Genomic DNA, 24,993 nt, shown 5'->3' with positions numbered 1-24,993 from the left:
CTCGTTTATGTGATATTTAATTAAAGAAATGTTTTTCAAAATTTGAAAAGTGTAAGCTATTTCTTGCAAAGTTTGCAACAAGTTTGCTTTAGTTCAATATTTTTATACCCGAAGCAATTTGTTCCGATGTTTTACAATATTATAATACGAAGAAATTTGTCGCATTGTCAAACAAAACGTTTAATTTTAAAATTTCTAATTTCAGAGCTATGACATTCCACCGTAAGTAGTTTCAATGGATGATGTATCACTATTCCTCAAAAAACAATACTTAAACAAAAGAGAAATGAGTATTTTAAAGTAATAACCGAACAACATTAACGTGACATTCGGATATATAATTAATAACGGAATCTACTCTTCTCGGATGTAATAGTATTTTAACAAAGTGATATAGAAATAGTTGTATTTTATGAATAATATAAACCGGGCCAGAACCCCAAACTAAGAATATTTTATTTTGCATTCCACAAAAAGTACATATAAATTTCTAGTAACTGTAACATTTCTACTAGTATAACCTGTTATTTTACTTATTAAACCATTGAATCTAAATAATTGCAAAGTTATGTGGTAATCCCCTCTTAATAAGTATACCGAAATATTTAATGGAGCTTGTTTTTTTTTCAGTAACGTGTTGTTAAAATATAAACAAAGCTTCTTCTTTGAAAATTGTTTATTCCAATTTAAAAACAATAATTACAGTACTGTACAAGTGCTTAGTTTTATTTATATTAATTTCCATAAGTTATTTCATTTTAAATACGCTGCCAAAATATTAAGGCTGTTATTTACATTTACCTCAAGAACATTCATATTTTTTGTCTGAACGGGTAATAGCGATGTCATTTGCATACAAAATAACTGACGCTTCTGACAATAACTACGATACTAAAACTAATTTATTCTTTGAATCTTCTAATGTGCTCTGATCAGAGTTGGCGCAATTATTTATTGTGACATCGTCACAATGCCGGGCTGAAAATGTTAATCATATTCTTAATTTATTCGATTTAAAATACGTTCTCCATCTTAAATTTGTAGTGTCTTGCCTCTGTACACCACACTTTTCCTGATAACAACAGAATCATGCCGGTCATCTATGTAAATCCATTCAGGAGAAGATATTTGTATTGAATTCATGTGACTTCCGGTCTAAACCGGAAGTTCATATTCAGTTAATCGGGCTCCCTGTCCCTCAGCGTTCTATATCTGGTCTTAACTTTCGTCTATCTAATACCTTTTTATAGATTAATGAAGAACAGACAGATAACAGTGAGAATTTATAGGTGTAGAACATTTTCAAATTGCAGCCCGAAAATAAAAAGAAATAAATAAATGTAAATATCTCTGGGGTCGAGTGTACAATATTATAATTCGAAGACGTAATTTTAATTTTGTTAGTTCTTTATGCCATTGTCATTGTGTTCGATACTATACGAGAAGTACGATTTGCTGGTAACGTTACTACGTACAAAAATCGACGGTGGCCACCTTCCGAAAAATCAATATATATTTTTGGGGGTGGCAACCATTGCCGTTTAGACATTGCCAATTTGATAAAAAAAAATAAAGATTTAGATAAATGAGCCTTCGAAAGGGGAGCTGGGAATTTTTCTCCAATCTCGGAAACTAATGGTTTCTAACGCTATAAAATTAATGGCCAAAACGGACCACTCTTCTCCTGACGCTGTACCGGCTCTCGAGGGTCCCGACTGGGCGATCTCCGACCTTAGTGACGCTCCGGACTAGGGGTTGGTAACCCGTGATTCTCCAAGCACGTCGTCGCGATTAGTCATCAATTCGTGACATTCTGTGTAATAGGACAGTCACACTCCCATTACACAGAACGTCATGAATTGATTAGTAAAATGCGTGTGAATGACTATATCTTAGAATATGATAACAAACATTTCTCTACGGACTATTTATGTGAGGATCACCATAATAACTATTACGTTTATATTTTTTAAAAAATCGGCGTTACTACTTACGCCTATATTGTACTGAAAGTTCTTTAATGACGCGAGAGTAGCTGTATAAGTAATCTTAAATTTAAATAAAATTTTGCAATTTAATTAAACTAATAGTAAGTGTCAGTTGATATCTGTGCCAATGAATTCAACTCTACCAACGAAGTTCTCAGCTCGAGGAATTTATATCTAGATCCGAGAAATTTCAATTAGAGAAAGCAAAAAGGGAAGTTTTTCCGAACTTTTGAAATATTTAGGGAAATTTTAAAATGGCTGTCTCTCATGTAATTTTCGACGATTTTTATTAAAATTCATTTTTGGCCAATAAAGTACATTAAATTTTTGTGAGTCTTCTAATAGTGTCTTCTAAATTTTTGTGTGTCTTTAAAAGCTTGAATAATAAGTCTAACCTGTATCGATCAAAAATAACAGAGTAGGCTCTGATAGAGGGCTCACCTAAATACTGTTCGCCAACTAATCCACACTTCTAAGCGTGTGATGATAATTTAACAGAAAATTATATTTTATGTTTTCACATCGTTCGCTATTGTTTTGTTTGGTTTGATAAGAAAATGCCAGTTCAGTCAGTTTTTTTTTTTTTTTAAACTTGTTTCCACACTCACATCTTCCAGAACTTTTATTCACCATCTAACACTAGTTTGCCCTACTGTTTTATAGAAATACAACATTGAAAAGAGTTGAAATTGGGGCTTTTTTGGAAAATCAACATATGTCAAAATTATGCAAAGATGAGATTTTTGTGACGGACGAATAAACAAAGGTGTTCAATCAAATTTTTCGATTGTTTCACCTCCACCATTTTATCAAAAGATCTGTTGAATATCATAAAAATTATTTCCCACGAACTTGTTTCCTCGTTGAGGATGATCCATCTAGTTAGTCGTGTGTCACCCGGAACTTTTAGAAGTAATTCACGTATTGGACACCCGACCCTTAACAACGAGATCCTGTCCTCGTGAAAAAATCCCAAGAGAAAAAATAATACGAGAGAACGAGGAAAAATCCAAGCAGTCGTCGTCTGGTCACCCACCACGAACCCAACCAAACAAAAAATTCCTGCAACCTTTCGACCTACACCCAGGCGTTACCCCACCTAGAAGACCGGGAAATATTACCATACGGATTGTTTTATACTGTGGACTGTTTTATTCTGTGAATTGTGTGCCTCTAAGGAATATACCGTCTAAGATCGTGGATACCCTGCTGCCCAAGGAACTCTAACGCCCAACTCTAACATCTCCTTAACCAAGGTATTCATCAACTCGCGGGTCGTTTGTAAACTCTCTCTCTCCGTATATCTAGGAATACGTTATTGTTAACTATGCGTCCTGCTAAAATCTCTGTTATTTTTATTAAATTTATTTTTGTTACTTAGCCAGTATCCCGAGACTTACTTCCTCGTTTCTTCTTCCTCCACTTCCACAACGGACGTAATCGCTCACCCGCGACCGCTCGCGTGACGTAACTTTCCGCCACGATTTACGAATCCTGAAAGACTCGGTGGTGTCACATCCTGACAAGGGGTCAAAGAGACTCCGACCCTCCGGTCACGTTTTCATTGCATCTGGCAACTGTAATGGCAAGTGACTTGTCCATGAAATATTATGCAACAACAGCAAATACCAACAGAGATATTCTACATGAAAGATTTTCAGATTTTACAAAATGTCATCAGAGAAAATGCCAGATTTTCAGATTATACAAAATGTCATCAAATCTATACAAAAATATTCAGATTAGAAGCACTAGGAAATGGATCAATGAGTTTTGTCTTTGTATGATGTTGGTTCATATGGAGATTCTAGCCCTATATATAGCTTTTTTCTCCGATGAGTGTCGTGATGATCGCTATGCGACCGAAGAGCCGGCCGTTTATCTCACGGCCTTAACGTATTGCGCGGGAAACCGTGCCTTCCGGGAGGACTTTTATGGGGAACTGGTCTCCTATTCAGTCGTTATTGGCTAGGAGAAAACCCGGAAAACTCCTAGCAGCCAGCCTGTCCGAGTCGCGGCTCGAACCCACGACCGAACTTCCCAGTGTTTAGGGTCCGGTCACCACCACTATGAGCGGCAACGGAGACCACGCGCCCACTGGTGGGGCGGATCAATGACTTGTCTGCCAGAAGCCTATAAAGATGAAATACCTATACTGGACAAAAAACTTTTTGATTGCCTGAAGCTGTCAGCTTTTCCACAGACGAAGAAGAGGTATTCCACATTTTTACTTCTTTTGTTTTAAAATAGCTAAAATGGTTGTACGTAAAGCCGGTGGCCCAAACATAAGTAAAAAGAAGAACATCGAGGAAGCCAAAAGAATGGCAGAGAAGAAGAAACTAATGATGAAAGAAGAAGAAAATGAAGATGAAGATATGAGTAAAAAGGAAAGTGATGACGATGATGATATGAGTGGCATTGAAGTAGGAAATGACGAAAGGGATGAAAGTGAAGAGGAAGAAGAAAGTGATGAAGATGATGACGACAGTTTAGATGAAGAGGAGGATACAAAAAAGCCAAGTAAAAGCAGAGATTTAGGACAGTCATTTGCAGATAAGAGCATGAATAGCAAAACTCCAGTTAAACCTTCAAACAAAACTCCAGCTAAAACTCTTAACAAATTAACTGTTCAACAGAATTCACAGAAAAAGCAGATTGAAAATAAAACATCCAAGACACCTAAACAACAAAATGTTTTTCAATCTAAATTGGAATTTTCTCCCTCGCCTAAAAAAAGTAATGATAATTTAAAAACGCTTGCTTTAATGAAACAATCAAAGGCTGCTGGTTCAGCAAAGAGAAAAGCTATGGAAATGGAAGAGGACGATGATGATGATGACGACGATGATGGCGACGACGACGAGGAGGGGGAGGATGATGGTGAAGAGGAGGAGGAAGATGATGATAAAGATGAAAAAGAAGCACCAAAACTTGTAAAAGCTGTAGAACCACCAGCAAAAAAGGCAAAAAATGATGTACCTTCAATTGATTTAAAAGCATCCGAAAAACAGAGGAGAAAAGATCGAGATATTCGCTCTCTGTTTATGCGAGGTTTCCCAGATGATACCACCGAAGATGAGATAAAAGCTTTATCGTCTCATATTATTTCTGTACGTCTCCCAGCAAATAAAAAAAAAGAAAACGTCCTGGTATGCAAGGAGGATATGCTTTTGTAGAATTTAAGAGTGAGAAAATAGCCAAGTGTATCTGGTGATAACAATATGTGGACATTGAAGAGGAAGAAAACAACAGTGGCTGCGAGGACTCCGATATGATACATGCAAACGTCGTCATGCAAAAAAAAAAGCTTATGGGAAGAACAGCATATGTCAGTTATCAAACATTTAATTTCTCTTGGGTACTGTCAAAGGCAATATTATGGCAATACACCAAAATCTTCAGAATAGCTCACTGTTTTGGCAAATGCAAGCAAAAGATGTCCATTGCAGTCAATTTTCTTAACAGTATATGTTTTGACATATGCTGTTTTTTCAAAAAAAAAGTCTCAACTGCATCTTTCTTTGAGAAAAAGTAAGTAGGAAGCAAATTGTATGCAGAAACATTAAGCGGTGTAACGAATGCCAATCAATTATCAAAAGAAATTTGTTATGATTTTTCTGTTCGAGATTTATTTTAAAAAATTAAAACATTATCATTTATGAAAATAATATAAAATATAATTATTATTTACAGGTTTTTTTTCTTTTCGTGATATTGTATTATATATAATGTCTCGTATTTCTAATTTAATTAGTTTCAATAAGGCCGTTCGAACTCTGAATTAGCGTTCGAAAACTCTGGAACGTTTGAAGTACGAGATACCATTGTATTATATTTAAGCTAGCATTATTATTTTGTTTATAAATAATAATAATAAAGGCCGACAGTATATTATTAACCAGATGAAGTATTTTTAAGTTTTGTTCTCGCTTGATCCATTCGTTTTTGGATAATGTCGGCTTTATCCGTTCGTGACTCGAATAAAGTTACCTTAGCCAGTAAATTCTAGCTTTATCCGATTCGCGGACTTCAGCCGTAACATATCAGTTAATTAATATTGTATCATTTATTTTATTATTACACTTTTAGTAAATTTACATTAATTGAATAATTAACTGTAATTAATTAATGACCGAAAAATGTCGATTTGTTAAATTTTATACGAAATCGACTTTTCTTTGTAAAAATGTAAATAATTTTCTAAAAGTGTACATATATAAGATTTATGAAAAAGCTACATAAAATAATAAAACCGTTAGATTTAATAATAATGAACCACTGATATAAATTCTATAAACAATTCACTTAAACATAATACGAGTAATCTTTACTTATTTAGAATAAGTTGAGAAGTAAAGAAGAAATTCTAAAATCGAAAGTTTAATTGCGAAAATTTTTCAAAATTTAGCAACGGATTTAATCTCGTGTTTTATTTAACATTAAAATCAATAATTGAACAATTGATCGATTATTGCAAAAGCTCAAATTCAATAAATCGATATCGAAATTGGTAGACGTCGTCATCCTCTGTCTTGCAACTTTACACATTAGCCTATTAGCAGTATAAATTTATTGTTGTGAAAATAATTAATTAGAGTAGGACCTTGATTGAACAGAATAATTGGAGGAAAGAGATGTCCGCTATTGCCAAAAGTCCGTTAAATTGATTATATTTTGAAAACATATATTAACAATGAATTTACAAGTTACAACAATAAATCTGAAAAGAAAACGGCAATGAAAAAAGGCAATTATTATAAATATCACAAGTTTTATTTTCTCGTCGATTTTGGTTAACCAAAAATGCCATTTGCAAGTTGTTTTTCGATTTCCTTTACATTACGAAGGAAAAAAATAATTCAAAATTTCTAAAATATCGTGTTATGTCAGTTTAAAACAAAAGAAATCGTCATATTTATAGACGTAGAATATCTGCGCAACGCATTCCAATCTTTCTTATTGTTTAATATTCAAAGTGAAACTTTTCAGTTTAATTTCTATAAAACTGACCATCTACTCGGTATGAAACCGTTACCAACGATGTATGTTTAACTGTAATCATAGTATTAAATATTCGTAACGAGTAAACATTTTAATTTAGTTTAAAATATTCTTAAAATTTAATTAAAGACGGAAAAATTGTTAAAGTTGAGTTTAATATTCTATATTAAAATATATTTAATATAAAGAAGAAAAGCCCGTGAAACTTACCCCTATTATTTTGAGAATGAGGCCAAATCTGTATCTTTCGTTGCTTTTTGTGAAATGTGCCCCTTTTTCTTCTATGGACGGCAAATATGACTCTTCTCCTTGAGATATTCTTTTAAAACGAGGAGAAGGCTGCCTCTTAGTAGATTTAATAGCACTTTTCATTTGCATCGAAAATAATTTGCATACGGATAACTGAGATATGTTTAATCTCGTTTCGATTCTTTTATCTCCTTTAATTGACATCGTTGTTAGAATCCGCTACGTTTCCCGTTGTTTACGCCACTAATGCCGATTTATCGATTATATGATATAAGTTGTTACGCAAAGAGCGTGAAATCTGGTGACAACGGATGACGTAGACGTCGTTTCGAAAACTTCAATTTAGAAAATATATGAAAATGAATCTAACGTTGATTTACTTTGTTTATATCAAGTCAAATCAAATTTTATTAAAAACAGTATTGCCAGCTTTTTCCAATTGTCAAACAAAGCAGAATCGAATAAATAAATACAAAACATAGACAAATAGTAAAATAAATGAAAATTTGTTATAATATAATATATTTTACAATAAAGGGTTGCGTTTGAATAATTATTATTGTTATTTATTATTATTGTTGGTTTTGAGAAGGAAGAATTTGCTACGAACCCGTCCATTTATATGTACAGTACAGTACAGTACAGTAGAACCAAATAGCCAATAGCCAAAAAACAGGTAATAGTATACTGTACAGTACATTAATATTACTTGTTTTTTGCTATTAAAGAACTAAATAATATAAATTATTCATTAGGGTATAGGCCTATATTTGTAATTATCAATAATAATTATAAATTCCTTAAGTAAATGACGACAATAGGTTTAATTAATTGTGATAAATTATTTAATCATAATATTCAGAATACTATAATAATGGATTTTATAATTCGTAAATATAAATTCGAATTATTTTATATTTTATATTTTAAATTTTCACGACACAGTTTGCCCCGGATAACTCTTGTGCCAGAAAATAGCAATAGCAATAATAATATTCAAAATTTAAATTATGAAAATAACAATTCAATCAAAAAAATTCAAATGTTTTATTTATGTACAAATTCTATCGAAAATAGTTTATAATTATTATTCTTATTAAATCTATAATTTTTAACAGACATTTCAAGTGTTAAACAATTATTTAGAGAATAAGCCTACTTAACATGTCTTTACATTATTTTACAAGGAAGCCGCCTGTACGAAAGACGTTATTGTCGCTGATATCTGTTAAAAATAATAATTAAAATTAATATCCTTAATAATTTATATATTTCATAAAATATTTCTGTACATTATATTATATCAAATTACATTTCAATTATTCAATTATATTACATCAAATTACTTTTTGATATACATGATATCTGTTTCATATATATTTAGCCTACAGACTTAAAAGACTATATGCCTACAATTAATTAAAGAAATGTTTTACTTTATGCCTAATTGGATTGTATAATTAGAATTTCCGAAATTTGTAAATTCAACCGAATGACTTATTATTTTCCAAGTTTATATTCAAATTTTTATTCTTAAAATGAATAATGGTGAAGAAAACAAAAAATCTGCATAAAAATAAAACTTGCTGTATTTATTTTTACAATGCAATACAAAATTAACCCTTAGCTGGTATCGTAAATTTGACAAACGTAACTGGTATTGTGGGGACTGCGCGGCCCCCAAGCAAAATTTGTCTATAGAGAGCAAGTTTCAACAATGTGACAGTTTAAATGTGCATAAATGCTAAATAAAACATTCGTTTAGTATAATCAACTCTTTCTTATTCATACAATTCTTCTTACTTAATTATTACAAGAGATTACAAAAATGTTACAACTTTTAATGTTTGCTTTTCCTAACAATACAAAAAAATATGAAAAAAATCTACCTATTGAAACAATCTACCCTATTTCTTATTCTTAAGAAACTAATTTCACAAAAAAGTAACTCTTATAGCCTCTATATCATTTATTAAAAAAACCACAGGTATCATAATCACTTCTACTTTTAAGACTCAGGAACATTTTATCGAATTACGTAGTTCAGTCTTGACAGTTATTACATAGTATTTTTGTGGTACTATGCACTTTGCAAATAAATTTCAAACAACTGTTGCACTTAAGCCCTGGTTACACTATGCGATTTCTAGCCTCGCGGGTGTTCCTGTTAACTAGTAATCCCCCCTCGAAAACCGGCGCGACTGCAACTGCAACTAGAAACAAAAAGTTTGTTCTACTCGCTCCGATTGCAAACGCGCATTCAATCAGCAAACGCGTTTGTGCCACGTCATACGGTGACAACATTGAAAATAGTTCGTCCTCATGGCGGATAGTTAGAGGATTTATACTTTTACAGAATCGAGAATGATCGAGCTTATTCGGGCTCACGAATACCTGTGGGATTTTAATTCTTCGTTTTATCGAAGATTTTATCTTTTTGTGTATTCTCGCCAGCTATATCAAAATAATTGCCTTTTTTTATTTTATTCATTCCAGAAAAGGAACTGCTTACCATTTTAATAAGAAAAGTGGCTAAAATTCCGTAAATACTATGAAGTAGAACTTAAAATTTCGGTAAACTCACGGAAGTAGTCAAAAACAAGCTACTGTAATTTTATTGGTTTATTATAGGATCACGTGTTTCCGAGTTGCAACGTCAAAGAACAATGTGTGACCACGAGAAGACGTGCGCGACTCGCGCTTGTTGCAGTTGCGGTCGCCTGCGCGGCTGGAAATCGCATAGTGTGACCAGGGCTTTAGTAGCATATTTACCATCTTTTTTATCACATAAATGACAATGTTCTCTTTTCAGGAGATTTTGGATTGATCTAGCAAATTCAGCTGTTGAGGGCAGTGGCACCTCCGTGTTTTAAGCTGACAATAAGAAACGATCAATTTTATCATGAAATTCTTTTGGGTACTTCGAATATACAGTTTTTCTGATTATAATGTGTTCTTCAATTAGTGCCATCCCTATTGATTTCATGTATTTCTTTAGTTTCATCTTTTTTTTCAGTGTTTGAATCTTTCCATAACTGTATTATTTGTTCCACTACTTAAAGGTTGCGACATCTTTGCAAAATAACTGTAAAAATGAAAAAAAAAAAACACATAAAAACACATAAGCGGGTATCTGTTTTTATGTTTTTTCAGTTTTAAAATAAAGTAACATAACTGGTATCGGCCCCCAGAACGTATGTACAGTACCTCTGTCCTGGTAAGTGCTACAGCGCCGAATGTCCGGCACCCGCCGCGAGTTACGACTTAATGAGGTTACATAAAATGGTGGCTGCGCACGATGCTTAGATCTTTTGAAAATCGTAAAAATATGACGCGGGGGGGCCGCGTGGCCCCCACAAAACCAGTTAAGGATGAATAAAATTAGTTTTTTCTGTCTCTAAAATATGGAATTTGATCAACAATCGGCGTGTTTTATAATTTCTAGTGTCGACTTCGGAGTTCGAAAGTGCTCCGAATTAAATTGGCAGAGTTTCGACTTAATGTGCCATTTAGGTTCCGCTTCGTTTTCGACAGACCACCCATTTTCGTTCATCTTCTACTTCGGCTGATACCAAAATCGTTCCTATTGGATACGGCCGAGGAATGCTTACAGCGTACTTCTCTTTGCCGACCTAACCGACTCCGGAAGTATTCTCTTTTAGAGAATCTCTGGATTTGTCTCTTGATATTAAAAGTAATTGGGTTCAAATCTTTGAATTCTCTTAGTAGTTCCATGCGCTTCTACTATCAGTGTAAATTTGATTTTGGAGGTTTGTTACATTCCATTGCACTGATTTAAGAATGGCCAATACATTTCACGAGCTCGGCGTAAAATGTATTGCAATTTCTATTAAATCTGCATTTTTCATTATGACTTTCTTCGCCGCTACTGAAGATAGCAAAAGTTACTCTTACGCCTTCTGATTTTGATTCATCCGTGTAAATGGCTATGTAACTTTCGGTTTCTTTATCAGTTTTTTCTATAATAACCTTTGTGCCGAATGTGGAAAGGGGAAAATGTGTTCATTGTCTCGTATTTCATACATGTAATGGGTTCATCTCGAAGAATGACCATACCACTCCTACTAGAGGTAAAAATGCTTAGCTTCATCCTTTATGATCAGATTAATTTGGGAAAGCTCAGCCTCCAGGGAAGACCAGTAGGGTCTCTGTCGACACCATGATAAAAGCTATTGTTATTCTCATTGCTCCATCATGATGGAAGCTATTGTTATTCGCTGCATTTCTTTAGACCAGGGGTCCCCAACCCTATGCCCGCGGGCACCATAGCGCCCGCCGATCGTTTTACGTGTGCCCGCCGCTGTGCGACCACGATAAAAATAAAAATATTTCAGTTTTCAATAAAATGCTATGTAAAAGTTTTTTCGTTATTAATGATTAACCACTCAAAAGTAGAAATGGCGTCCAACACAGATAAAAGCACAAAGCGAAATGCGACCTACCGTATTTTACGGACTATAAGACGCACTTTTTTCTTCGAAAAATTGCCTCCAAAATTTAGGTGCGTCTTATAGTCCATAGCGTCTTATAGTCCATAAAATACGGTATCTCTTTTTCCCCTCGCGCCAAATTTTCACCAACCAAATTTCCCATACCTGAAATGAAATAAACCGGTCCGTTCTGAATATCATAAAATCAAAGTACAGATCACGACTTACAGATGAACACTTTGACGATTGCTTACGAGCAGGAATATCATCATACTCTCTTAATTACGAAGCAATGGCCAATGAAATGCAATGCCAAAAATCACATTTACTTTCAGATTTATATTTTTTATAAAGAATTTTTATACTTTGTAGATTTTGTATGCATTGTTTAGTAATTACTTGTTTTGTAAAAATTATTGTTAATAGTCTTGTGTATGTTTTATTACATTTTTGGAATTAAATGTTTTCTGTACATTATGTGTATGTATTATTAACTACGTCCAAATATAAATTCACCTTGAAAAAATAAATGATGCCCGCCGTCCGGCCGGTATTCTAGAATGTGCTCTTAGGTACAAAAAGGTTGGGGACCTCTGCTTTAGACCGTAAGCAATTTACGTTTAATATGTATTTTTGAGCAGTCGCCCATTAAACAGCCGCTTCATACGTTATCCTGGAAACAAAAAATCCTTTGTATAACGTTTTGAGTGCAATGGCGCGGAGTTTCCATGTCGAATTTGCCACTTTGTCACTATGTATGCAAGAGGGTATTCCTGATTTACTGATATACTGGTTACTCATCTGGATATGTAGAGTCTAAAATAGACGCTGGCGTGTTTTTTCTGCGAGTTACTGTTTCGAACTATAATTTATTGTCTGCCATTAATTGACTTTATAGAAGATGTCTTTTTCCACTGTGATACTTTCTTTTTTAATTTTGTTCTTTTTGCTTGTTATTGGAGGAGTCGAACTCAACCCAGGCCCAATGTCTCGTACACCACCTTCTTCACCTCGCAATAAAGCTTCGACTTCCGCCGGTAAACGCCGTCGATCTCCAAGCGAACCAACGTTGAAATCATCTCGATTGGAGGACTATTTTGCATCGCAGGATATTCCTTCTCAACTATCTCAGAAGATTCTGTCTCCTCGAGGAACGTTTTGATACTATTCTATCGAAACTGGAGGAATTGTCATCGAAATTTGACTGGCTGTCTAATTTACATAAGGTATACGACGAACGTCTGTCTCGCCTGGAAGGAGAAATTGCCGAACTTTCGTCCTTCAAAACTGTATGTATGGATAAACTTTCTCTTCAAAATTATTATATAGACTCGGTTCATAACGATTCGAAGAAGGATAATATCATTGTTTCTGGTTTGAGTGGCGATGACGAGGAAATAGTTAATAATGCTAATCGCTTTATTGAATTATTTAAAAGACAGAGCGGGGAGTCTATTCCTTTAGTTAATAGTTATCGAATATTGGGAACTCGACTTTTTTTGTTTAAACTTTGTAGTCAAGATGACGAAAGAGTTATCTTTAAAAATTTAAAGAAAATTCACGCGTCGCCGTCATTCTCGCGCATTAGAGTCTTTGACGATTTGTCATACAGATCAAGATTAAGACGTAGAAAACTGTTGCCTTTTTTTGCAGAAGCAAAATCTTTGAAAAAAAAAAGTATTTCTGAAAGCTGACTGCCTGACTGTCGATTGTGACAGATTTACTTTTAATTTGGATACGAATGAACTACAGAAGATCGATACTTTTTTAGACAAACCCAGTCAAAAAGGTTAAGTGGAACAACTGCTAACGAGACAAACAAAACTTTGGAAATGAGGATATTGTCTTGGAATTGCCAAGGAACGCTGGACTTATCAGTGAATGACCAAGAGTTCATTTATTTATTGCAAAATTATGATTTAGTTGCTTTAACTGAGACATGGTTAACTAAGTATTTCAAACCGGTTCTCTCTATGTTGAACCCAGATTTGTTTCTATATGAACAAATTGCTAAAAAACCAATTGGTCCCGGACGTCCTTACGGCGGTCTTATTCTTGCAGTTTCCCAGAAATTGGGCTCCTCGGAAATGTTATTTAACTCTGATAATCTTATGGTGATTAAGTTAAATTATGGAAAATTTTTTTGTTTACTTAGTCAAAGCTTGATTATTGTTCTTGTTTATATGAGAATAGATCTTTATGATTTTCTGTTAAAAAAAATGGAAGACTTGTTGATGAATTTCCCTGACGACGATATAGTTATTTTAGGTGACATGAATGCCAAAATAGGCGAGGAACTAGATAATTTTTATGCTGGGAGTAATATTAACAGTGGCGTGCCGTGACATTTGATGACAGGGAAGCTGTGTTTCTGTAAGAAGCCGACTTCCAGGGGCAATCAGTTAATTGCGCGTTCAGTGCATTGTCTAGGGCAGTGCGTTCGTTAACTTTTTATAGGGGGGCTCCGCGGCCCCTGGGGAATCCATAAGAAGTTTGCCGGGGCCGCTCAAATTATGCAAAATTTCCTTCAGATAATATAATAAAAAGAAAATTGATGTATAATCCGAATATCGTATTGAAAAGTGAAATAAGAAAGATAAAGTTTTCCTATTTAGTTTTTATTTATTTATTTTGTATTTCTTCCTACATACAACTTTGTTAGGTACAGAAGAAATAAATGTAAATATGCTACTTACACCGCAGTATTTACTTCTTTTATTCCAAAGCAATTTTAAGAAACTATTAATGCTTGGAATTTTAAAAATAATTAGGAAAAATAGTAGGCTTTGAAAATTTAAATATTTTTGCAAAAGTTATGCAAAATCCTTACGACAAGTGGGCGTTTTAGTTTTAGTTTAGTTTTAGCATCGACATTGGATCGATTTATCGACATGTTTCTTATTTTATTTTCTGTTAAAAAATTAATGAGTTTTCATGTTTAATTGTGAAGTTTGAATGTTATTTAAATAGATAATGAAAATAATAAAGTTATGATTTACATTTTATTATATAAAAAATAAAGCAATAATTAAAAAATCAATTTATTATAGATAAATTATCAAAATTATCAAATATAAATTATTATTAAAAAATGGGGGTCACAAAAAATTATGAAATATTTGGTGGGCCGCGAGTATAAAAAGGTTAAGAATCACTGGTCTAGGGTCCATTTCGTAATCATTTGTATCGATAAGCCAGTAAAAACTGTAGACTTCTCTAAATGTATTTTTAATATCACAATTACATTCTGAATCGCTAGCCACGATATAAGGGCTAAAATTAAAAATAAATTATATAAAACTTACTCGGTGAAATAAAATGTGCGATGGATATACATACCTGGTACAATGTATTGTTCGATTGTATTAATATACTTTTAAAGAAAATTATAATTAAAATATAGCTTTGTAAAGAAACGTACATAAAAATAACATAAAATATTCTTTACTTTTTAAATCTTAAAACAATCCACTTAGTCAAATATCTTGATACGAGTAGCTTAATGGATGAGAACTAGTGACAGTCCAGTGTAGTGTGTGTAGTGAGTGTGTGCGTGCCAAATCCCGAGGGTGCCGATACAGGTCAATGTCAAATGCCTCTTTTTGTCGCATCACTAGTATATCTCAAAGGACGCCACAGGGCTGTTGTAAATTTTAAACGTTTCTCACCGTAGCTGTAAAAATCTAACTATGTTAAACTTAATAGTCATTCGATTTGCTACGACTAATTCTGGATCTTTTAACTGACCAGAGTGTAACGCGAGCAGTCACGTTTCCCACTGTACTGAGCGAGGTGATTGGTTCCTGGTTAAGCTTTTGTTTGAAGTAAAATTCTGGCTCTCTAAATTACACACAGGGATTTCCTTTCTGTCCCCATATCTCTAATCTCTTAAATTATTATAGTCACTTCTTAAGTAGAAATAAGTCGAAACCAGTTACTTTGTACACTGAATCATGTGGATAGTCGTTGGGTGTATTGAGAAAACCAGTCGGAAATAGACACAATTTTTATGACAACGGATATAGTAAATCGCTAAATTTAAGGAAAATAAATTCAGTAAGCATGCCTTTTTTTAGCTGATACCATTTGCTATGCTTACCATGATACGTCTCGATGTGTCATTAAATTTGTCTGCTAGGTGTAAATGCATGCTGCCAGAACGTGAGTAACCAGTTAATTTTTAACATCTTCATGATCACTAGTTACTAGAGTCTGTTACACCGTTTTTCTTGCCATCCCGCTTTACAGATGGCGACATGACTTAAATACGTAATCGAATCACCGGTTTCAACCATCGAAATTCGTAAGTAACGTATAAGATGGTTCAGAGACGCAAGGAATAAACGCAGAATAAATATATCAAATATTTTGCATACGTGGAGAGTTTTATAAACTCCTGTCAAACTATACAGAAACTCAAACTCATCCATAAATTAACACAGAATGTAAAGGTTTTATTCCCCATATGCCACTTTACCCAACGGATGCCGCCTTGGTAGTGACACAGGAAAACTCCTACCTTGGTGGGTTGTTATAAATCTAGTCTAGGGTGTGAGGCACACGCCTTTTTCCATAACATGGGCCAGAATAAATTTTACGTTTTTTTCCGCGCACCTGCCGTAGTAGTTTAATGACGCCTTCTTTGTGACTGTAATTTTTTTAGTCTGCAAATATTGAAATAAATAAATAAAAAAGTTAATTACTACTTTATTTCTTTTATCCGTTTTCGAAAATTACAAAGAATTGGAAAAAATAACTAATTAATAGTTATTTTCCAATTTAATAATCTATTAAAGATCTCGCGGCCGAGATAAGAAACTTTTCGCCAGCCGTAGCTGGCCCGCGGGTTGCCCGCCGTTGATCTAGTCTGCTCATGATTCACATAATCAGGCGAAGGTTGGCCGAATATCTAGCAGGCGGCTAACAGCCCACAACCGCTCCGGGTATAAAGTCGGTACTCTTTACGCCGTGTGTCGCTTCTACCAGGCTAAACCGTGACGTTGGTGCTCTGTAAAGCGCATGCGCCAATGACCTATAATCTGGCTGCTTGGAAATGACAGGCAGGCGGCTAACAGCTCAGAACCGGTCCGGGTTATAAAGCTGGACTCCCGTACGCGTGTGTCGCTTCTACCAGCTAAACCGGGTGAGGTTGGTGCTCTGTAAACGCGCATGTGCTAATGCCTATATAATCTGGCTGATTGGAAACTGACCCAGTTTTGACATTTCTTTCCGCCACCGAATTATTCGAATATACAATAGCAATCTTATCGTTTTTTTTTCACATGTTAGTATAGAAATTTGTAAAGATACATAATGCAGTATAATAAAATTATTCATTTTAATTAATTCAAAGTACGGTAAAATATGAAAATTTATATTTTTATAAAATACAAGGGAAGGTCATTGGAAGGGGAATCGCAGCTTCCATCGCTTCCAATGACGGCACGGCCATCTGATATTAATGTCCTAAATTCCCGAAGATCTAATGACTTAACATTGAACCAAAGAGGAAAAAGCTTTTTACAACTGATTAAGTCGCACGGATTATATATTTTAAATGGTCGATGTGCCTCAGACAATCCGGCTAAATTCACTTTTCTTTCAACAGTTGGTTCTATCTGTTATAGATCTAATAACAGTAAATGTTTATTTACTAGATAGATTATTGGATTTTAGAGTTCTTGATATTTTCAATTCTGATCACTTTCCAATCTCAATTTCATTTGAATTTACGACGGATAGCGTACGGACTCTGAAACTCCCAAAAATTCGTTACGTATGGAAACAATATAGATCGGATGACTATTTATCTTTGGTTAGCTCGCTGTATACCTCGATTAAAACAACTTTTTTGCTGGATGCGTAGAGTTACTATGATGAACTAATAAACATTTTGTTGACTTCGGCTTTACTATGTGGGATGGTCAAGAAGAACATTTCCTTATTATCATTTGAGAAGCAATGGTTTGATCCACAGTGACTATATTTAAAGAAATCTAAGAACCGAATACTACGAATATTTCGAAGAAACAAAAGTAGAAACCTCTTGGACGAATATTGTAAATTAAATAAAAGCTACAAGTCGCTATGTAAGGCGAAGAAAAAGATCTTTTTGGCTAAAATAAATTCATTATTATTGAAGACAAAAAATACAAGAGATTTTTGGTCACTAGTCAATAAAGTTTCGAATTAAGAAACCGTGTGAAAATGCTATATCTCCCTCGGATTGGTTAAACTATTTACAAGAGTATTTCGCTGGACCAGATACAGTAATTTATATCGATGTTAAGTCAGTGAAATCTTCCAATGGAATGTGGAGCTCCAATGCCTTATTTATATGTCTGATTGCCTTATGTGTATTTGACTGAAAGAGGAATCTTTCCAACCTCTTTCAGTCAAATATTGAACATCCCTAAACCAATACAGGTCTCTCAATCGTCGATCACAGTCCAGAAAGAACAGACTCTCACTTAAACACATATAACTATATGACAATCCTATATTATTTAATAATCCTTTAGCGATAGCAAGCCATGGCTTCAAAAAAGAATTACCATCCATCTTTGAAAGTCTTGTATATGTCAATTTTCGATAATCGTCTTCCGGGAGGTCAACTAGTTTCCTCCAAATTCTAAACAATTTTATCACCAATCTAATTGCGAGGGGAGGTCTTCCCAATTCCATTCTCAATGCAGACTCCGAGACAGATCTGTTAATATGGAACACCCGCTTAAAGTAGAATAACTGTATCCGTTCAAACTTGTCCACTAAAAGACCGCCCCAAACCGGGAAAGCATAAAACATACTTGGTTCAATCAAACAATCAAATAGTTTAAAGTAGTTATTTAATGAAGACGCTTTGATTTTAATAAGTAACGTGACGAGATTGGAGATCCTAGATCTTGCAGCAGGTAACATCTTGTTTAAATGATAGGAGAATGTATCATGTGAAGAGAAATAAATACCCAGATATTTAAAGTTAGACGCAATTTCAAATCTATGGTTTTCTAAACTAAAACTATCTGTTTTTTTAAGTTTTCTACCTCTACGAAAGATCATAAGCTTTGTCTTTTCCAAATTAATTGCCAATCGATTATCTTCACAGTATTTCCAAGTAAGATTAAGTCTTTCTCTAAGCGAAGAAGCCGAATTAGCCAAGAGAAGGATATCAGCATAAAGAAGACAGTTAATTTCAACATGAGAAGATAAAGGTATCATAGAACTTTTACCTCTCAGAAGTCCAGGGAGATCGTTCAAAAACAAAACAAAAAGGATAGGACTCAGTGGTTCTCCTTGAGGTAGCCCTCTATTGGACTCAACATAATCAGTGCTTAATGAAAAAGTTTCTATAAAATATCTAGTATTGGAGAAGAGACTCTTAAGTAAGTTGACAAAAAACGAAGAAAGACCAATGCTTCTAAGCTTATACCATAACAAATCATGATCAACTGTGTCGAAAGCTTTCATGAGGTCAATAAATGCAGTATATAATTTCCCTCGTTTCCTCAATAGTGATATTTGAATAAGACCAGTCAAAATAAACAAATTATATTCAACACCTCTATTTTTAACAAATGCTCCTTGAACAGGTGTAACAATATTAAATTCGTTCATCCAAATCCGGAGTCGATTTGCAACAATAGTTGAAAAGACCTTTCTAAATACATTAATTAAAGCGATTGGTCTATAATTAGTTGGCGTCTGCCTACATACCTTCTTATATATCATTCTCAAAGCAATTTGTTTCCAAGATAGTGGAAAGGAGCGCCTAGACCAAAAGGAATTAAACATATCCAATATATCCAATAGTATTTCTGTAGAAAGGCATTTTATCATTTCATTCCTTATATTATCAAGACCTGGGCCTTAGATGATCTTAGTTTTCTGATTACAACTTCTTAATTCGCTCAGGGTAATAAAGTCATCCAAAAGAGGTACAGTATTATTAAGACTTACATCGATATAAATTACAAAGACAGGCAAGAGGCTAAATGGCCGATAGCTTGTGACCTCTGTTTGGTTCTTTTCTCGTTTTTCTTGATAATAACCAATTTGGCGGCAAACTTCCATTTCTCCGGGAAGATGCTACATTTCAAGCAGGTGTTGTAAACGTCCATAGGGAGACCGGGTGTACTCCCACAGTTTATAGACGATCTACGCTACAATATATTATCGTTACCCGGTGCCTTGCCAGTCTTCGAGAGCTTAATACTGTTCTGTACATCATGAAACGTTAATAAAATACCGTCATATACAGTACATTATATGGTTGCTTACATTCTTCTCTAATGGTTTTATGTTCTTCGCTGTCTGATTTGGGGTCGTCTCTGAGAAGTTATCCATTCAATGCCCGAGAGAGAATTTGTTCTACCCATTTTCATTCGAAACACTCACTAGGCCACATTTATTTTTCAAATTTCCCGCACAGTATTTGTAGTCAAAGTCCCAGGATTTACTCGAGTTTTTAGTACAATATTCCCTCCACGAGACCAGTTTGTATTGTTTTATTTTTCGCTTATAAATCAATTTACGTTGCAGATATTCTTGTCGCAGCACCTCTGGGTTTGTTTATTACAGGCGTTTCGGTAGCGCCTTTAGAATCTGTTATTTTTCCATTTCGTGTTCGTCAAGTTCTCAAGATGGTATTACTTGGCCCACAATCGTTTACGTACCGTCCGAGACATTGACTTATGCGAGTTCTACGGTAATCGGACGGTTGTATTCGGGTGCGTAACTTTTATATTATTTTTATTTTACTTAAAAATGATATATCATTAAAATTGTCCAATTTTTATACAAAATAAGAAGCAAAAAAAAAAAAAAAAAAAACTAATACATTTACGCTGTTAAAATCGCATTTTCTTGTTTTAAACTTCGCATAACATTAAGAAATTATTTCAAATTTATATTTTCTAGCGTAATATTTTTATAAAATTTATTTATGATATATTAAACCCTCACTAAATACTGGGCTAATCAAATTTCGTTTAACTCTATATTAATAATATACGTAATATTTCGATTTTAAATAACATATTTCCGGCGCTATTTTTTCAAAAGCTTTTCTGAAAGTTTATGACAAGAATATTAAAAGTTGAAATTTGTATGTGATATATATTTAATACTATCGTTATTAAACTGCACGCAGCCTCACAGGGCCGAGACTGTAGTGGTTCCGAGGAGTCGGATCCTTGGAGATTTTCGTCGACAATTTGCCGCACTTAACGTAAATTATTCTTTGTAAGGTTTCGTTTTTAGTATTTAAATATAATACTAAAAATACATTAATACTGAAGTATGGAGAATAACCGTGTTTAATCTTGTACTAAAATTAAAATGATTTTACTTTAAATTTAAACTATTAAAATAATTTATAGAATAAATCCCTAACTATTAAGAATTTAATTATTATGAGAAAAATAAATAAATAACAATAATACCAAGACTAAAAGCGAAAATCCATTTGTTATGGCGATGACCTTGAATCTCAATTGGACGTCTCTTTGAGGCCATATGTGAAGATACTGAAAATTAAATAATGTATTTTCAAAATTTCCGATCGAAATAATCATTATACTTTCCGGAAACTAAAATTACAAACTATTCCAAACACATTATACTCATTAATTAATACCATTTTTCGATATTTAATAACGTATATTTCACCTTGTATTTGGCGTACTCGTTCATATCGTCGATATCGTAATTAAATATCTAGATTTATTCAATATAAAAGAAAAAGCGAAATTAATGTTTGTTATAACGTTGTTTAATTACCATAATATTGCAAATATTATAAATTTCCAACCTTTCTTTCGTGTAAATAATCCTTAATGGCTATCGACATCGCAGACAAACAAGAAGCGATGATCAAAAGAAGCAATAATCCAATCTATAAAGGAATTTTAACGAATTATTTATATTTAATAAAAAAGTGTTTTAAAATATAATATATAAGTTAAAACGTACTATAATCGGATACTTTCTTTTTTCTAAATCGTAGCAACATAATCCAATAGATAAGAGCATCATTAAGATGCCGGTGGCGACGGTTAATTTAGGAGAAAGTCCCAATTCTTTCACAACAATCTCTTCATTATGCTTGAATCTCGGAGGAAAAGACAAATTCCATATTCCAATTCCGAGTGCGGCGATTCCTAGAAACTACCATAAACCACTTATCGATGAATTTCACCGCGTGTTTATTAATAAATAATCTACGATTTACGTTTATTTAACAAGAATGTCAGTTGTTTGTATAAATTTAGAAACGTGAAACCAAACAGCTTCAAGGACGAATGCATTCCAACATTTAATATAAATTTAATACTTCAAATAAACCCACTTATGTACTTTTATAAATTTAAATATTACATAAATGAACGTAATTTCTCTCGTTTTATTTTTATATTTTTTAAGTAAATAAGTTATGTTTAAGGTTTTACCGTAAAAACAATTAAACAAGTTTATTTAAAAGTAAAAAACGATTCGTAAGACATTTTATGAGTCGTTTTTATGCTGTATATACGCTTCAATTAATATTAAAACGGTTAATATTATTTATATCAAATATAATTAAATTGAAAATTTTAAATATTCTCAATGAAAAAGGGATAAGATGTATAAAATTCTCGGAAATTGTTAATAATAAATATACTTACGCCAACGAAAAGAACGAACCATTGGAGAGCTTTCTTCGCGGTAGACATGTTATCGTTTATTAAAGAGTTAGTGAATATATAATCCGGGAGGTTCTCAAATTTCTACTCCCGGATAAAAACATAACTTCGAGGTCAAACCGCAGCAACTTCTGTAACGGAGGACAGAGGACGGTCATAAAACACTTCCGATCGAACAATTTTTCGTAAAATGTAAAATTGAAAATAATCAAGAAAAATCATTTACTTTGTACCAATTAAATTTATTCCGGGTGATTTGTTGTTTTGTTAATTACACGAAATTTTACAGTCCAATTAGATTCGATGGAATTTACTGAATGTAAACATTTAGGATTTAAAAATGACTCTTAGTTCCGTCGTCTATATATTATTTTTTGTTATCCCGTGACCTCTTTCCGGTTAATTGAGGATATAAATATATTCAACCGATAAGGGATAAATGCCTCTTTTGTAAAGAAATTGGGTCTGTGTTTTTGCTTTCTTGGAAAACACTAAATGATATTCCCGAAGAGAACTTAATAAAAAAGTTTCAAATATTCCGTCGAATATTTTTTTGTTAATTATCGACGTAACGTAAAAAAATATCGGCTTTCGTTACGATGCTAAAATATGAAAAAATAAATTTTTTTTTGTAAATAAATACGTATTTAAATGTATTATAAAAATAATTATTTGTTATTACATCAATACTTCGCAATTAATGCGATATTAATTAATATTAGCTAAAGTATATTCATCATATTAAATGCGACACCGGATTTTTCCAGTTTAGTTTGTTTCATTTTTTTCTGTTTAACAAATATATAATTTTTAAATTGGCTGCTAATTTTATAAAATATTTTTAAAAATCTTTTTAATTTATAATTATCGAAGTTTTTTAATATACGGAAAGGAAACATAAATTTTATCTTATATCCGTTTTCTATATATCCGTACAATTAATAATGATAATTTAAAGAACATGTCGCGACCAAAAATAATGATAAATTAAGTAATTAATTAAGTAATGGAATGTTGGTAGATGACACATGAGATGACGTCATACACAGGAATAAAAGTTTAGTGTTACGCGATGCGAGATGATTGTTAGTGATTGATGTAAAGTATTAAGAAAAATCAACACTGTCGCAGAGTATACTTATGTAAGTTTTATTTGTTTTTTATTTACATGTTTTTAATAACAGTAAATTAAAAAACAGTTTTTTTATTATCTGTAAGTTACACTGAGGCGAGATCGGTACAGTACATAATCCGAAATGAATATAAGAAAAAGATCTGTGAATTAAAAAGGACATAACAAATTTATGTATTTGTTTATTCGTTTACAAACCCCTTTTTAATGGTTACCAAAATAAGAACATAACTTCAGAGTTAAGTCAGGTCAAATCTTCAACGTGGATGAATATGGACTGCAGCTCAAAAATAAAGCATCGCATGTACTTGCTTTAAAATGTTCAAAACCAGTCCCTCAATTAACTTTTACTGAAAAAGGGAAACAGTTACAATTGTAGGATGTTGTAAAGCAGAGGGGTTTTTTGCCACCCGTGAGTGTATTTTATTAACGATAAAAATAAAAGGTTGTATTTTGCGATGGTATGCCCCATGGATCAGATATTTAAATGTGAAAAAATTTTTTACATAAATTCCGATCTGTTTTTAAATGAATTAAAACACATTTTCCCCAAGGAAGCCTTTTTATATGGTCATATTAATTTTGTATGGTATAATTTTGTATGGTATGTAATAGTAATTCATACAAAATGTTAGAGTACTGCGAAGAAAACGATATAATTTTGATTCAGTACCTACAACACCTTGACACATTTTTTTAAACCATTAAAATGTCATTTTTACAACGAATATAATTCTTAGATCCGAAATCTCCCTCAAGAAAACTCAATTTGCGCATTTGCTTGGGAGAGCTTGGGGTGAAAGTGCTACTGCTACTAATTCTGTCACAGTCTTCATAGTGATAGAAATCACGCCTTTTGATCCTAGCGCAGTTCCTGAGTATGTACTTACAACGAGTAGAACAGACGTTTTAATGTGCCTGGCATTTAAGAAGCAAATTCAGAGCAAGTAGATAATAGTCATTTAAGCCATGTTCACTCTTGCGGTATTAATACTGTAAAATTGCTTTCTAATCATAGCAACATCTTACTATTCTCCCAACTGTCACCAAACTATTTGGCTTAGTGTTACTAATAGAAATCTTATAAAACTATCACCCTCAAATATCTCCATGAAATTGCCACCGTACCAAAAACTAAAAAAAGCCAAGAGCACACGGAAGCAGAAAGCTAAACTCCTCACTTCATCTGAAAACATTGGCAAAGATAAACAGGAAGGGAAGAAATTATCAGGAAAGGAGTCAGTTAAGCCATTTAAACATTAAACGTATTTCTTTAAATATATATAATTTCGGGTGTACTATAGATTACTCCCTATGGAATTTCAGGACTTTGATTATATATTTGAACTCAGGGGACCGAGACGAGTTCAACGATACCCTACTTTCGGACCGGAGACGAAAAATAAAAAAGTTATCATACTTTTTTCGGCGATCGCGCGATGATAGGGAGTCGCGTCGCTCTCCGCTAAGTCGGCCTCGCTATCGCGATCGGG

At 33.3% G+C, this 24,993-nt stretch overlaps 3 protein-coding genes across 3 annotated transcripts in view; 1 reads left to right on the top strand and 2 right to left on the bottom strand.

Annotated features, from left to right (window-relative positions):
• Positions 1 to 7,616, bottom strand: part of LOC136985287 (uncharacterized) — a 36,087-nt gene extending 28,471 nt beyond the window's left edge. Inside the window, exon 1 of the mRNA XM_067282533.1 lies at positions 7,200 to 7,616. Within this exon, the coding sequence (XP_067138634.1) occupies positions 7,200 to 7,442 (243 nt within the window). The 5' untranslated portion in view covers positions 7,443 to 7,616. The remainder of the gene's footprint in view (positions 1 to 7,199) is intronic.
• LOC136985334 (nucleolin-like) lies at positions 4,209 to 5,182 on the top strand. The gene has a single exon (XM_067282594.1). It carries the CDS (start codon positions 4,244 to 4,246, stop codon positions 5,162 to 5,164), a length of 921 nt encoding a protein of 306 aa, XP_067138695.1. The 5' UTR covers positions 4,209 to 4,243; the 3' UTR covers positions 5,165 to 5,182.
• Positions 7,617 to 8,261: 645 nt separating the features above from the next.
• Positions 8,262 to 22,623, bottom strand: LOC136985303 (uncharacterized). Its single transcript, XM_067282553.1, has 6 exons — positions 22,351 to 22,623; positions 21,659 to 21,853; positions 21,498 to 21,581; positions 21,356 to 21,403; positions 21,130 to 21,213; positions 8,262 to 8,463 (listed from the first exon to the last, which is right to left on the bottom strand). Exons 1-6 carry the CDS (start codon positions 22,396 to 22,398, stop codon positions 8,419 to 8,421), a joined length of 504 nt encoding a protein of 167 aa, XP_067138654.1. The 5' UTR covers positions 22,399 to 22,623; the 3' UTR covers positions 8,262 to 8,418.
• Between the last annotated feature and the right edge of the window lie 2,370 nt (positions 22,624 to 24,993).

Source organism: Centruroides vittatus, unplaced genomic scaffold (assembly GCF_030686945.1).
Source record: "Centruroides vittatus isolate TY-2023 unplaced genomic scaffold, ASM3068694v2 contig_958, whole genome shotgun sequence".
Classification (NCBI taxonomy): Eukaryota; Metazoa; Arthropoda; class Arachnida; order Scorpiones; family Buthidae; genus Centruroides; species Centruroides vittatus.
Note: the sequence above shows the minus strand (reverse complement) of the source record. Positions and strands in the feature narration are given on the sequence as shown.

Excerpts from the sequence above, each read along its gene's own strand:
- LOC136985334 (XM_067282594.1), top strand. The coding sequence starts at position 4,244 with ATGGTTGTACGTAAAGCCGGTGGCCCAAACATAAGTAAAAAGAAGAAC.
- LOC136985303 (XM_067282553.1), bottom strand. The coding sequence starts at position 22,398 with ATGTCTACCGCGAAGAAAGCTCTCCAATGGTTCGTTCTTTTCGTTGGC. Across the intron at positions 21,582-21,658 it reads AAAGAAAGTATCCGATTATA|ATTGGATTATTGCTTCTTTT; the intron begins GTACGTTTTAAC and ends ATTCCTTTATAG. Across the intron at positions 21,214-21,355 it reads ACGAGTACGCCAAATACAAG|TATCTTCACATATGGCCTCA; the intron begins GTGAAATATACG and ends TTTAATTTTCAG.